Source organism: Notothenia coriiceps, unplaced genomic scaffold (genome assembly GCF_000735185.1).
Source record: "Notothenia coriiceps isolate Sejong01 unplaced genomic scaffold, NC01 NC01_scaffold00003311, whole genome shotgun sequence".
Taxonomy (NCBI): domain Eukaryota; kingdom Metazoa; phylum Chordata; class Actinopteri; order Perciformes; family Nototheniidae; genus Notothenia; species Notothenia coriiceps.
Window position 1 is genome coordinate 216399 of NW_011336012.1, and position 16465 is coordinate 232863.

At 44.6% G+C, this 16465-nt stretch overlaps 1 protein-coding gene across 1 annotated transcript; it reads left to right on the forward strand.

Moving 5' to 3' along the window:
* The first annotated feature begins 1323 nt into the window (after positions 1-1323).
* her6 (hairy-related 6) lies at positions 1324-3184 on the forward strand. The gene is made up of 4 exons (XM_010766380.1): positions 1324-1636; positions 1812-1907; positions 2018-2105; positions 2242-3184. The coding sequence occupies exons 1-4, from the start codon at positions 1529-1531 to the stop codon at positions 2784-2786; spliced, it is 837 nt and encodes a 278-aa protein (XP_010764682.1). The 5' UTR covers positions 1324-1528; the 3' UTR covers positions 2787-3184.
* Positions 3185-16465: the final 13281 nt, after the last annotated feature.

Below are 16465 nucleotides of genomic sequence, written 5' to 3' on the forward strand. Positions count from 1 at the left end.
ACTGCTCTTCTGCTCTTGCGTCTATCCAACTGCAATAAAGATAAGGAAACGAAATTATGACCTGAAATCTAAAGAAGCCTTGAACGTTGTGGGGCGACCAAGCGGGGAGTAAAGGAGGAGGAGGCAGAGTCTGATCGTGTGAGCTCTCGGGCTCAGAAATATCTCTGCTCTGGCTCACATTCCGATAAGGGAGCCCGATCCAGCTCTCTCTCTGTAGGCGTGGTTTTCCCAGGCTTTTAAAACAGCAGCTGCTATTTACCTTCCCCTCTAATGTAAACCACCGCCGCCGCCACATACACCACCCCACCACCCTCCTCCCTGGCCCGGCGGCCCCCCGGCAGCCCGGCGGCCAAACCTCCAACCACCACGCTCATAAAACATTCTGGCACGTGCTCCACATTCACAACACCGAAAGATGATTAAATGCCAAAATGTGTACCACAAAGTTAGCAACTACGGTGGTAAATAGCATGGAATTGGAGTGTAATCATTTCATTTTATTTCCTCCCCCGAGGGAGGGCTTAATGAATATAGAATAGTGTTCATGTTTAAGGATGTTTGTGTATCTGATTTAGTCTCATATTGAGGTTTTGAGTTGTCCTAACAAGTTGTTTCTTTCAATAATGTGAATGTAACAGAGTTTGTGTGTTTGGTAGAAAACAAAACTGCACCCTCCTGCCACATGACTGAAACTCTGATTGCATGATTGCCTACCACTTCCCACTGGTGGTTTTTAAACGGTACAGAAGTTTTACTTTCCGTTTTTCATTTAGGCCTACTATTAGTGTTACAAATAAATAATCTTCTTCGTACACAAGTTCGTGTAATACTTTGTATGTAGGGGAATAATCTAATTATAATCGGCTGAAGACCGAATCGCCTATAAATTGGTTTGGAGAGTAATTATTATGATTATTATTTTTATTATTATATGATTGTTGTTGAAAGTAGATTCGCAGCGTGTATTGCACTTATAATCCTTTTATTATATTCCTGCTCTTATCGCTTATCTGGGAGATAAAAGGGCCCCGTGCCCGCTCCTGGTGGCGGTGCCCAGTCAGCGGCTCCACTGTTAATATGTAAACGGTACGATGATTGAAGACTGAAGTTTCCCCGGCTGTGCCCTGAACCCGGGCCTCGCGCCATTGGCCGCCAGCTCCAGCGGCCAAACAACCAATAGGAGGGCGCCGACCACGAGCCGTCCTCCCTTGGGCCGCGTGTCCCTCGCCCTGATTGGTGGAAAGTTACTGTGGGAAAGAAAGTTTGGGAAGTTTCACACGAGCCGTTCGCGTGCAGTGCGAGATATAAATACAAGCCACACGCAGAGAGCCCAACAGACAGACTCTGCATCCGCTCGTGATAGTTGGTGGCTGCGCATCGCTCGCACGGATTTAACTTGATACATATCTCAGGATTTTTTGCGGGAGAGGCGACTTTTGAATATTGCAAACTGAGCATATTCATCGCTTATTCCTACACCAGTGGATCGTAATTTGCTGTGGTTTTGTGGGATATTTCCTTTAAGGAAATGCCTGCCGATATGATTGAAAAAAACTCATCCTCTCCGGTCGCAGCAACCCCGGCCAGCATGAATACAACTCCCGATAAACCCAAGACAGCCTCCGAACACAGAAAGGTTGGTACAGAGCTTTATTTAAAAGCATTTCTCCTTCTGTTCCATGAAACAAAAAGCGTGAAACATTTCATTTTAGACACCATTTCGGTCCTCATCCAAAGTGAGGATTTCACTTTTACGCACGAATCCAGAACAAGACAACTAATCTATAATGTAATTTCTTTTGTATCTTTAGTCATCCAAGCCAATTATGGAAAAGAGGAGAAGAGCCAGAATCAACGAGAGCTTGGGGCAGCTGAAAACTCTCATCCTGGATGCGCTCAAAAAAGATGTAAGTACTCTCTTAGCGTCCTGGTTATTATTAGATTTCAAAACTGCCACTGACAAACGGTGAGAAAGTGAGAGCGTAATCCTAACCATGTGTGTTTTCCATCCCCTCAGAGCTCCAGACACTCTAAACTGGAGAAGGCGGACATCCTGGAGATGACTGTGAAGCATCTCCGGAACCTCCAGAGAGCTCAGATGACCGGTAAGTCGTATTTCCCGGACTAATCGGTCTCATTCTGTGCCAGACAACAATCTTGCTTCAAAACATCAGTCAACATTTTAGAGCAAAAACAACGTGTGCGTATCTTTACTTAAATATATCCGTGTTTTCTCTGCAGCTGCCCTCAACACCGACCCCACTGTTTTGGGAAAATATCGTGCCGGTTTCAGCGAGTGCACGAATGAAGTCACTCGGTTCCTGTCCACCTGCGAAGGTGTCAACACCGAGGTCAGGACGCGGCTCCTCGGTCACTTAGGCAGCTGCATGGGCCAGATCAACGCGATGAACTACCCCAGCCAGCATCAGCAGCACCAACACCAACTCCCCCCCACGGGCGGACCAACCCACCCCTCCTTTGGCCAGTCCATGGTGCAGATCCCCAACTCTCCCCAGCAAATCCTGCCCATGAACACGGTGTCCTGTAAAGGAGGCTCCTCGCCGGGCAATTTATCACCAGACGCCACTAAAGTGTACGGCGGTTTCCAGATCGTGCCTGCCAACGATGGACAGTTTGCATTCCTCATACCTAATGCGGCTTTTGCGCCAAACGGCCCTGTCATCCCCGTGTACGCAAACAACGTCGGCACGCCGGTCCCCGTCCCAGCTGCGGTGTCCCCCGGAGTCCCGTCGGGCAACACGGATTCAGTGTGGCGACCCTGGTGAAAAGTGGAAAGGACAAAAAAGACTCTAAAATGACACTTAATAGTTCTCTCTTTGTTGAATGTTAGAAAGTTGTTTTGAATTTTTTTTCTCGTTAAATGGAAAGAGTATGCACTATATTTGTAAAGCTAACAAGGGAGTAAAGTTCATATTGAAATGAGAATTGTATTGTGGAAGTCCGTTCACTGCATTTTTTTATATATATATTTGAGTTGTCTTTTTTTACTGTGTGATGCCAAAGATGTTCAATGCTCTTATAATGTTCTTCGTTTTGGAAGACAAATAAATTGGTAAAGATATGAAAAACAAGTGCTTGAGTTGTTTGTTGGGAAAACTAAACCTGATCTCCTTATCAATGCGTAGAGCTAAGGATTTTAAATGTTCCGCCTGCTAATGCAGTATGCTACTATAGTTTTGGTACTTAAACTTTTGCATAGTAAACTTGTCTGTATGTAAAAGCAAAAATGAGTAAAATAATACATCCAAACTTTTTATTTAGTTATCCTTCTTTTATGTAAAATAGCTTTTGAGTAGGCTATAACACAAGAAATCAACAAGTGTAATTAAACTAATCTTTTAACAGACATAATCAGAAATAGGCAGAATTTAAGGTCAACTTTATTATAAGGCTGCATATAAGAATGGAATAACAGGCAGTTGTGAAAGACTGCCTTGCAGTAATGTTTACAGATCAATATCTGCCAAAAAAGTGTTTATCTGTTATTTATGCAGAGGTGTGCATCTTTCTAAAGTGAGCAAAAACACTAATCAAGCTCACTATAAGTCTCACTCAACCAGACTGTCAGTAAATTGCTGGCTGATTGTAATTATATTATCTAAATAAGTTAGTCAGACAGGATACTGTGCCTCTGTCATTTACCAGTCAAAGGAGTTCGACCTGTTTCTCAGTTATAATGCAGCAGTTTCACCTCCTTGTGGAAACTTTGGAGTCTTGCAGAGGTCACTTACGCCATCTAGCAGCGAAGAGGTGCACTGCAGTATGATTGGAGTTGGTTAGCTCAATGAGTGGAGCATGAATGGCTGTTGTGGATGATTTAAGAAAAAGAAGATCAATGATTTTTGCAAATTTAAGATATTTTTATAGAATAGGAAAATCAGCTGATTATTATTCTATAAGTCAGGACACTGGAACTTTTTATGGAGAGGCTTGAGGTTTCATCTTTGAGTTACATGAGCTTGTCAGAGCAGTTGGATAGGATGAAAACATGTCCTTTGAATCTTTCGTTTGCATGTTTTAAAACTATTCATTATGACATAAAGATGAGTGGCTATATTATCATTGCAAATGATGAACTGGTTCTTTCCACTCAAAAGAGTCCAAATCGGAAGTTACTTATTAAACTAACAATCCACCATCAATTTGAAGTGATGAAGCTTAAAAAGGCTAGACGACATCATTATGAGATTTCTGCTGTTCAGTCAACTTTATAATGCCAACAGCATTAATCTCCTGACAGTATGGAGCGGAGAGGAGCCTCCGGCTGTGTCTTTAATCAGAGCTCAGGGAGTTCCTCCATGCCAGGGGATGAGGGGGGGGGGGGGGGGGTTGACAGCAGAAGGACATGTTAAACACCTCGCCACTGAGCCATGTGGTAGCGCTCTGCTCTGCCCAGGTGTGTGTGCCCCCTCCAGCTACCCGAGTGTGGCCCTTCTTTGAAGGGGGTGTGTGTGGGGAGGGGGTGCAGGTGTTTGCAATTATCAGTGCGCTAAGAGGCACAAAGTGTGGATAAGTGCCATCATTTTGAATTTCCATCACACCTTTTTACGGGGGGCCATGCATCCATGTTTGATTGAAGCCATGTGTGTGCTTGTGCCTGTGCGTGCATACGTCGTGTGTGTGTGTGTTTGTGCAGAGTGCTGGGTGAGGACATGCCTGGCCAAAGGGCATGATGGGTGAGGTAGTCGCGAGTTAAGTGGGGGGGCGGGGGGTTCAAGGAAAGGCCCACCACACGGGATAACAGTCAGCCTCCTGTGAGCCAAAGCTTCTTCACACAAACACACAGATATACAAAACGTTCCCACAGCATTCCAGCTGTGCTCGGACCAGTGTCGAGCTTCCTGCCCTGAGTCACGGGGCCACAGCTGGACGCGGGACGTCTGGGAGGCACGTGGTGTGACCTGGACAACACCCAGCTGCTGAGCCCTCCCACCCTACCTCACAGCCTTTCCCCCTGTTTCGTACCCCCACCAACATCTTCAGTGGTCTCTTCCCTCTGGAGAACAGCTTTACGAGCCTCTCCAATTACCCAGTGCAGTGGCCGAGCTGCCGGAATGACCGCACACATGTCACAACACGACCGGGGGGTTAGCTGCCATGCGTGTCCATTAACTTTTCCCACACTCCGCGTGCATGCAGAGAGCGAGAGGAGGGAAAAAAAGCCCCTCTGCTTCCTCCTTGGCTCCCTAAGTGCTACCATATGCTCGGCTCTGTCCCTCTCTCTCTCTCATGGTTCCTCTTTCTCTCTCTCTCTTCCTCTCTCTCTCGCCCCGTCACTGGGGCTGTCTTTGATTGCAGCCCAGACAAGCAAGAGCTTTATGATTTAAGCCCAGGGCTTGCTGTACCAAGCCCTGGACTCATTTTGAAGCCAAACTCCTCTCCCTCCCCCCCATCCCCTTGCACCCCTCGCACCCCTCCCTCCTCCTGCAGTTGCAGGGGAAGGCTGTTTTCTGGCAGGAAATGAATAGCTCCCAGATGAGCGCAGGAACCTGAGAGGTCGTGAGAAAGAGGCGAACCCCCCTCCGCAGGCCCGGCCTGCTGCCAGCCGCCGGGGGAATGTGGGAGAGCGCCTCTCTGACACACGCATCAACCCCTCTGCCCTCCACCACACCGCCTGACTGACTGCCTGCCTCGGCGCTGGGCCCTGAGCCTGGAAATAGACTGATAGACATGGGCAACCGCCACCGAGCCAGGCAGCATGGAGAGTCAGCCAGCCAGGGAGAGGGAGAGTTGTGGGAGGGGAGAGAGAAGTGCTGGATCTGTGTGGGCGGAAGTGGATCAGTGTGTATATGCGGTCTGAATCCTGATCCAAGCATACAATACAATGGAAACTTAGACCAAGTTTACGTTAGACTCATGTTTGACCCTGACTGGGTATTTGTGCAGGTTTTGTACACAGACAGACACACGTACACACTCACTCACATGCTTCCCTCCCTCTGTCCCACAGGCTTACACTCATTCCAGAGCATGCACTCACTCAGACAGGTGTTCCTTGTCAGGAGTAAAGGGTTTTTCCCTTTGGTTCCCTGTGTGCTGAACTAACATTTATTCCTCCTGAGGTTGACACTGTTATGGTTGGACGTGATCACAACTTTCGCTACAGCTGTCAAGGCGTATTTTAGGATCTTTGTTTAATCATTGTTCTGCATTAGTGTGGCATGTTGAGATCAACTAATTACAGAGTGAAGGCCAGACATTTTCTTTGCAAATGGCTATATGTGCACATTATTCTGTACATTGGCTCAGGTACATAACACCTTATGTAGAATGAATGAATGAAAACTTTATTACAGACTCAGGGTCCAGATAAAAGACAAGACATTACATAGATAAAAGAAAAGGCATTACATATAATAAATTACATACACAGCATAATTTTTTTTAAATAATAATTTAAATCAGTGTCCTACAAAGAGACAACTATACCAATGTCTCCACAGCTGTGTAGAGTAGAGTTTATAATATTGTTGGCATTTTACCACTTAAATGAAGTAATCTGTTTAATATATCCCTTGTAAAACAATCAGTTTGGAAATGGGGTTGTAGTTTAATCAAAAAGTAATTTTTCCTCCTCTAATTGTTTAACTTAAAGGTTTTCCACAGTGGGGAAGAGCTAAAGGAATTCAATGTTTTACAGAGGGAAAAATGCAGAAAAGTACAGAGTGGGAAACATTTTCAGAAAATAATTGAGGACAAAGGAGTAGTGCTAAACATGTATGTACTGTATATCTTAACATATTATTTTCTCACTATGTGTTCTCATAAGCCTGTAGCTGCAGACCAGCTCTTAAATGTAACACCATAAGGTAGCTCTTTTGAGAAAAGCGGAATTTCACAGTTCAATTCGTACTTTTTTTATAGAAGATGGATTGTTGTTTCATGGCGATAAAATGCAGACATGTGCATTTACATGAAGCTAACAAACAGCCTTTTACTACTTTGGCTCAATTTTCTATACAAGCTACTGGAGTCAGGGGGATTGAAATGATGTGTCCTTGCTTGCAAAAGGGCACCTAGGTTGGACCCAACCTCCACTATTAGTATATTACTCATCAGAGTTTTTCTTCCCTCTCTCCCTAGTGACTCAGGACACATCATACACCACATGGTGTACCCCGCTTATGCTTCAGTCTTCCTATCTTTCTCTCTCACACTCTTTCTTTGTCTCTCACACACTCAGTTTGTGTGGGGCTCCTATGGTAACCTGTGGGCCCAGTAAACAGGACAAGCTGTCTACACACAAATCCCAGCAGTGTGCGTGCCCATTTTCCTTGGCTCACCCTGCATGGCAACAAAAACCCCACCAGAGGCTCCCACCACCAGCCCATTCAAATGTCAGCCACCTTGTTTGAAGTCGCAGACTGCTATGTAAATCCACAGTGTTTCTCACCAGCACAGCCTCTGACACACACTCAAAACAAGAGCTCTAGCAAAGGTGGTCCTGTGATGCTGGATGATGGTTTCTTTTATATTCTCCAGCCTTTAGAAGTAGTCTTTTTTCATCCCTATAGCCCATCCTCCCAGTTTTGGTTCGTAAACATGTTTTTGAGAGGTGTTGGTGGATGGTGACTTGAGGAGAGCAGGACATGGCAACCATATGATGCCGTCAGTTATAAAGTTGGCACATCCCCCAAACTCTGGGCTGTGACAGTGATGACCCCATCACACTGCGCCATTGTAGGACCTGTCCTCCAGCTACTCTGGAACCCAAGGCCAATTGAGTGGGAGGGTTTCCCCCCTGAGAGACCATCACAACAAACAAATACACCAGGCAAACAAGTTCCCACCACACCAACGTCCAAACAACTGCCAACGGTGACAGTTTGGTTGGTTTTGATATCACACAAAGACGTCCTTCATGAGGCACTTCTGAGCCTCTTGCTTTTATCAGTCAAGTCCAAGTTTCCCAAATTGAGGATAAGGCTCCCCTGAGAGTTTTCCCAAGAAAAAACACTGGAAAGATTAGAATAAACATTAACTATGTTTAATGTAAATTACTACATTATTTATTTATTATTTCTGGTGAATTATTCAACGTGTGCTCAGAAGGTTAAACATTGGTGGAGTGTTGTAATCTTGGCTCATTTTCTATGGCATTCGAACATGCTGTTTTCATATTGATTGGTTATTGAGTATTCTTTAACATATATTTGTTATAACCTTATTGTAGTCATGGACTCTGCTTAACTAAATTATATGAAGATATTCATCCAATGACAGAGTAACATCACTGTTGTACATGTTTTTCACTGGAAAATAATAATACTAAGGTCACCAAAAAGGATGGTTTCTCTTGCCTGTCTCCATAAGAAGGTCAGAGGTCAGCTACAGTTTACAGTGTTGTCATGATGATCTTTTCTTGTGCATACAATAATGCTATGCAGTCTGAATCTGGTTATGTTTCCATATGTGTTTTCATATTGCAGGATGTTGAAAAAGATTTTAAGTTAAGATACACCTCAATAAATGTCCATCTTATCTTATCTTACATATGGTGCTGCTGTAAGTGTGTGTATTTTTGGCTGTGTGTAAAAGAGATAAAGACAGAGTCACGTAGGTACCTGCTCATGAGTTCATCTTCAATATGTATGTCTCAAGGAATGTGTGAGCAAGCTTGCAGCTAAGAAGCCACTACTTTGACACTACATCATTTTGTGTGGGGATTGTGTCTATTTGCACACGCAAGCGAGGCTGGGATCAATTACCTTGGCCTGGGGAGACTTGTGAAGTCCAGCAGGAGAGCGCAACACACCCCTATCACACTCAACTTACACGCTGTTTGGCCGTATGATCTATGAGCTCTGCCCTCGCGTGGCTGGTTTTATTTTCCTGCTTTTAACAGCCCCTCTGCGGAGGCTTGGGCCCCTCTGAGATGAAGGGAGAAACCAGACTTGTTTGACCCTTGAATACATCAAAAGGGCCGGATGTCCAGCTCTTTTTCATTGAGACAGAGTTAGCCAGTTTGATGTCAGTGAATCAACACACTGGCTGTTGTTGTGTAAAGTCATGATGATGGGGTTAATGATGTAATGCTTACTTCAACTTGGCCACACACAGGAGGATGAGATACAGGGGAGGGAGGTGTCTGCACAGAAACAGATGGATTAAGTCTTCACTCTGCAAACAGTTTTGTTTGTGTTCTTTCATTTAATGGCTCACACTTCAGTATGGGAAATGAGGGTTATTTGTTCTGAGAGAAGAAACTCATCCACGAAGGAGAGAACCTGCACAGAAACTTGCCGTGCTGTGTTTGCCTGTTGGGTGTGTATGTGCAATCTTGCACACAGTTTGAAATACAGTTTATGTGTTATCCCTTTAAAGGTCCCCTATTATACTGTTTTTCATCGATATATAATATGTCTCAGATATATACAAAACATGTCTCTGAAGTGTTTGGCTCAAAATACCAAACAGATCACCCATTGTAGCATCCACTCTGTTTCAGCCCTGTTTCAAAAGGGCTGATTCTGGGTCTGTTACTTTAGATGAAAATAAGGAGCCACTCCCCACGCCCCTCTGAGAGATATTTGGTTAAAAAACCCACAATGGTGCTCAAGGAGGAGATTCAGGTGATAAGGTGGGCGGGTGTTACGTTGGTTGGTTATTGACTAATGGTTACACGACCCAAAAAACACTTTATGACATCATAAAGTAGCCAAAATCTGATCAGCTCATTTTCAGAAAGGTTTTTATATAAATGGATCAGGACAAAGAGAGAGAATCTTTTTTCCTGAAACTTTCATCATCTCTTTAAACAGAGGGGACACATATTTATGTAAAAGACATGAAAAAGTGTAATTTGCATAATAGGTGACCTTTAACTAGCCGGATCAGTGACGCTGGCACATTTTAAAACCTAAATCTGTGTGTCAACTATGCAAGATGCAATCACTAAACTTTAGAAGGGTCTGAGCGATAAGAGGCCAGTATGTGAGGATTTGTCTATTTTCTGTGAGAAAAGTATTGAACCAAACAAACCTCCCCCAGTTTTTGTGAAGACATATTCTGTTTCTCTTATATCTATTCTGTAAATGCAGATTTTTTTAGTTGAATGACTTTAAAAAGCTACAAAAATCTGTTATTCAAACACCACACCTCAAACCAACTTTGTGAGATTTTCAGTTACTCAATTTCAGCCAAACATCCTTCTGGTCCTTCTCATTTAATTGTCTTGGTTTGTTTTATTTTCTGCATGTTTCACCACTGAGATACATTGCATCATTTCGATGCTCTGAGACATGAAATGGCATTATCCCACTTCCCTCTGCTCCATCCACGCACAAGCAGCCTAAACTATGACGTGGACCAGCAGTTAATCCTCTTTCCCTTTTTGGAGCCAGTGGCGGGAGCTGGTCGCAGAGATATGACCACAAGACGCTGTAGAAACAAAGAAAGCCATGTGTGTGTAATTGTTTGAGGGTGTGCAACAATGAGGAGTTTGTTTATGTCACTTAGAATGTATGATGGTAAATGTGTTTGTGCGTCTTTGCTTGTCTGTCTTCCATCCAAACACATTGACAAAGCACAAGTGTGGGTTTATTCTAGACTGAGTGTGTTTTTCTATGCGTGTGTGTCTTCAAAGCCTCCCACCTCATTTGTCGCTGTAACTTCACCTTTGTAGAGTGTATTCTCCAACACTCCCACCAGACCCTGTTATCTGAGCTCCGGTTTGCATCATGAATTAAACAAATCCCTGTGTGTGTTAGGTTGGGGTACTGGCAAGCTTGTCATGGACATGTAGACCCCTGTTTCGGTGGTATATGAGTCCGATGTGATTATCCCTGAAGCTGTAAAGTTGCCACCAAGAGTGGGCAGAGGAACTGGGACCTCAGAAGGTGCATGTTTCCGATGGTATTGTAGTGTGTGGTCAGCTACAATACATAAAACTTCCTGTTGTCTTTGTTTTCCTCAGTAGCAGCAGCTGAACAGTAAGGGAATCAGTAGCACGTCATCCCTGGAATATAAGATAAGTCATACATGAAAAAAATGACTGAGACAGACACATTATTGAAACATTATCAGGGAGCTTGTCTTACTTCCGTCGCCAATATTCATAGCCAATGCTGGACATTTGCTTTACTTTGATTTGAGATACTTGTTACGATGACAAAGTTTGACCACTTCTTACTACTTTTTCTCAAAAGTATAAATAGGCTGTATGTATTGTAGGAAGATGCACATACAATAGGGTTCTGCCGCTATCAAGAATCACAGCTACTTCATAACCACCAGAAAGGGGCATTCAACTGCATATCAGATCTCTTTATTTCAGTTTCATTTGTCCCGTACTTAATTTGTCCCTTATGGTCTGCTACTTTCTTATAAAATACATTTTGTCCGTAGACTCTTCAGAACTATCCTAGCCTGTCTCTGTGAGGACTGAGCGGTAGATCTGTCATAGTTTTGCGGAATCAGATGATTTACATGATCCCCTAATCTAAAGCTGGCATGTTCACTTCCTCCTTAACTCGGCCAATAGGCATTAGTGTGACTAGCGTGTGGCATCCTGTGCTGACAGGGGCTGATGATTTGTTCTGAAGATCGCAAAATCTCTATCTCTCTCTCTCTCACACTCACACACAACCATGTACACACCTACTTGGATTTTCCCACGTGCTGAGCAGATCCAGCCACCAGTTGCTGAAGCGCTGGCTGCATGCGACCCTCCACAGACGATATCAAGGTAATTGACAGTGACTGGAAATATGCAGCATCATTGAGCCCTGACCCGTGTGACTAACAGGGTTAGGGCCTCCCCCCTTCGAGAACGACCCCTCCTCCAAAGCCATCAGTGATATTCAATTTGTGTTAAAGCTTCCTTTGAGGGGCCCCCAGGGGCCCGATTTGATTAACATATTTTATGGCGAACCCTTGGATGTAGCTGGGAGTGCTTCAGGCCCTGTATTAATAATAGTCAGAGTTCATTATGGCTGACTATGTGACGACAGTGACAGTGAGGCCTGGCAGTGGTTTCTGTGTGCCTCTGTAGTCAGGCAGAGGAGTGACTGGTTTTTAATGGGACGGGGACTCCTGATGTTGGCGAGGCCCCTGTGTGATTGTGCAGTTTTGCTGACGGCTCGGCCATGCCAGCTTGAGGCTAATCAGAAGTGATTCATGTAAGCGAGTCACAATGCTGCATTGGATTGAATTTGTTTCATCTACGGTTCTCTCCATCACTTATCAGCGGAATGAACCACACTGCAAATAAATGGAGGGTAGACAATAGACAGCGTTTGTAAGGGCACTTTTCCCACAGTCCTATCTGTCGTGAAAATGGACACACACTGACACCAGAACAAAGCGACAGACAGACGCACACTCAAACCCGACTTCCGAGAGTGTCTACAGTAAGGACATTCCTGCGCTCCACACGCCTCGATCATTGTCTGCTGCAGCCGTGCAGCAAACAAAAGAGGCGTCCTCTCTGCCTCCTCTGCCTCAATGCCACAGAGCAGTAACATTTAACCATTTTACCCCATAAATGAGACTCCTCTCCCCTCACATTTTATAGTTGGTTGATGGAATCTGTATGTATGAGGAGCCCTTTTCACTGTCTCCTGTTAAAAAACCCAAAGTCCTTCAATAAATGCTTCCATGACTGAGTTTATTTCAATAGGCAGGCACAAAAGAGAGCCCCCTGTAAATCAAGGCTTTTGTTTAAAAAAAAAAAAGAATCTCCCCAATATCATTCATTGGCAGCGAGTCTTGTGATACTCGTGCTGAAACTGTTAGACCTATAGAAACCTACAAGATAAACGTTTTGTCTGTGTTTTAATTTCCCTCACACGAAGACAGACATATAAGCAGCCTTTGAATGGAGACTGTATAGGTTCTCATATATGGGGCAGTGAGGGAGAAATTGGCAAAAGCTTAAGTTTCGCTCTGGGCCTGTAATGGTTTGAAAGAATGTAAAGCCCATGACAAAAGCGGCTACGAGGAGAAACAGGTGGTCATTGCTGTGTCCCCCAGCCTCGACTCACAGACATGAAATCAGCCAAGGGGTTTAGATTTCAGTGATAAAGACCCTGAGGTTTGTTTGCTCTTTATGTGTGCAAAGATGTGTGAAAAGATGCAGACCTTTAACCCCTCCCCAAGTCTCTCACCGGCCTTGGAGCAGGGAATAAGAGGTTAAGGGTTCTAGCACAGGAAATCGTCTGTCGCCGCTCCTTTGGGAAAGACAGATTGGATACGTGTTTTTTCTTAGAAGTGTTACTGGAGATCTTAAGTCTGCGCTCCGGAGAAAATTAATTAACAATCAAACCTGGTGTTATGTAGTTGAAAAGCAGGCATGCAATTTAAAAAAGGTGAAGTTAAGTGAAACTTTATCTTCATCATCAACATCAAACTGATTTATTCCAGGTCCAAGTAGTCGAATACCTCCTGTATAAACATTTAGTATGTTGAGTATAACGCTGTGGGATACAGTCCTGTATTTTACCTGTTGATGATAGTGATTAGAAAATAATCCGTCAAATTATGCCCAAATACTCAAGTAAAAGTTTGCTGTAGAATTTGGGCATATATATCCATATAAAAGACACAGAGGAAAATAAATGGCTATAAAAAAAAGTTATCTTATAGGTTTCTGTAAGTTTTATGTAATGTTTCAGCATAGCCTTAACATTTGCTGGGGAGATTTTTTTTCTGTTTATTGGGAAAAAGAACATTCTTTAAATTTGCAAGCGCCAAAGAAAATGTATTATTATCTTATCATGTCTTTGAGAGACCAAGAGACCAAGGGGTAGACCTAGGACCAGGTGGAGGGATTATATCTCTTCGCTGGCCTGGGAGCGCCTTGGGATCCCCCAGTCAGAGCTGGTTGATGTGGCCAGGGAAAAGAAAGTTTGGGGCTCTCTGCTGGAACTGCTACCTCCGCGACCCGACCACGGATAAGCGGGAGAAGATGGATGGATGGATGGATGGATGGATGGATGGATGGATGTCAACATTACTGTAAATATAAGTGTATGGACAAACTCTATCAGTTTTGGCTCTATTTTTGCTGCAACTGTATTTGGGTCGGGGGCTTGTTGAGCTGTTCAAATTAACATAGAGAAAATGAACAATAGTGAAATGAATAACTAAAGTGGAAGTAATTACTCCCTAATTCCTTTACATACAAGCCGAGACAGGCTGATCTACCGGCCAGGGGGACAGGCAGTGTTTACAGTAACTGTGTATGTGTTTGATTTTCAGTGTGTTTTTTTGTGTGTTCGCTCCTTATTCATTTCTGTGTGTGTGTGTGTGTGTGTGTGGGGNNAGCAGAGGGGGTGGGGGGGCGGGCTGGGTAATTGAGCAGCAGGCAGGCCTTCAGGTGTGTGATAAAGTTAGGTGGGGTAGAGAGGATGTTGAAGGCCAGACATGAATTTTATGGGTGTGTGTGTGTGTGTGTGTGTGTGTGTGTGTGTGTGTGTGTGTGTGTGTGTGTGTGTGTGTGTGTGTGTGTGTGTGTATGTGCGCGCGCGCGTGCATGCGTGCGTGCGTGCGTGCGTGTGTGTGTGTGTAGCGGAGTTCTGCTTGGGTGAGCTTGAAGAATGCCCATGTGGATCCTGGCAGTGAAAGAAGAAGCTCCTTTCATCGCAAGTAGCTCTGTGACCCAAACCCCACCCCAATTTTTCCTGCTCCATCTTCCAATGAACCAGCACCTCCTCCTCCCCAATGATTCCTTCTGCGTACTTACTTCATTATTTGCAGGAAACATTTTTTTAAAGAAATTGAATGCATGCTTTCCAGCTAATTCACAATCTGCCACTTCCTCCTTTTTTTCCTTTACCTATTTTCCCTTTCTCTCCCTCTTACTTGCTTCTCTCTCTCTTTTCCCTCCCTCCCTCCCCGCTCCTCTCCCTCCCTCTGTCTCTGTAGCGTGGGAGCTGTCAGTGGCATTTGCTCTGACAGACACTCAGAGCCCGGCAGCAAGCAGGTCCCTGTTTCTTAAAAGGGCAGCAGCTAATTAGCCATAATGGCTTCCATTTTGTCCTGGCCTTGCGTCATGTCTTTGATGCCGTGATTGGGAGCCCCCAGGGGGGGATACCAGACCATTTTCCAAGTCTGATTTGTTTGAAGGGGAAGTGTGAGTTATAACAATGATGTCAGGGCAAAAGAAAAGCATGTTAGTGTTTTCCCACTGAGTTATATGGACTTTGTCCTTGTATCTTAAAGTAGGTAATTACTCCTCACACATTGATTGAGGTGTTTTTTCCCCTTTCTGCAGAAAGAGGAGCCTTGTGAGCCTCTTTTACGTGGAGAAACAAGGTGTGATGGTACAAGGAGCAAATTGTGAAAGTGGCTTACACACAGACATAACTCTTTTATTACAGAAGGGATTTAGTCTCTTTCATCAAATGTTTAGGGTCATTTTGTAAATGTTGTACTGTAACCATATAACAAAAATATTCTGATGACCAATTTAACAGATCGGATTAAGATGTTTCTAACAATGTCCATCTCCTTTTGCGAGTAGTCAAGCTAAATAAAAGTACATTTACTTTTAAACATTGAACATTGCAATGAATTTGGTCATACATTTTTCAAAAATTGCTGGGCTGCCAGACTGCTGGGAACATATACTGACATTCTACTTTAAGATAATGTTTTACATTTGCATAATTGTGATAAAAAATTCCTCACTGGAAAGCATCACAAACTTAACTCTTAATACCACGAATCATCTGCCTGGGACTCTCCTGCAGGTCGAGGGTTGGTATCTGTTCTGACCTGGGCAACTTGCACTGAAGTGTCCCTTGCTGTCACCCCCCTGCCATGGATCCGGTTGACTGGTGAACTATAGAGGCGGAACCCTTTGAACCTCCTCAACACACACACACAAACATACACACACACACACACACACACACACACACACACACACACACACACACACACACACACACACACACACACACACACACACACACACACACACACACACACACACACACACACACACACACAAGAATACACACACCACTGAGGCGCTTATGGTGCTTGAATCCCAGCCCAGCTCTGCTCTCCCTGGGAGAAAGAGCAAGGGAGAGAGATGAAGGAGCAAGGGGAGGAGAGGCGGGGAGCGTCAGGTTCCCCCTCTGCATCTCTAAAATAGGTTTATCTCTGCCAGGGAGGTGTCTCTTTGTGTCGCCACGCCGGAGACTGAAGAGGGAGAGGATGCAGGCAGCCAGGGAAGAGAGACAAGAACAGGCAGAGGGTGGGAGAAAAAGAGAGCCTTCCCTGGGATTGGACCACCTGCGTCGCCTCCTTTGCTGGGAGATTATGCGGGCACACAAAGCGGTGCTGGGAGGAGGGCAGGGGCACCGGGGGATCCCACCGTCAGGAGAGTGAGCAGCGTGGAAAGTGGAGCTGGCGTGTGTGCCAGGGGTCTGCCATACTGTACCAGCACCCCGCCTGACCTCCCCTCAATGGCCTCCCTCATGTCTCTCAGAATGCC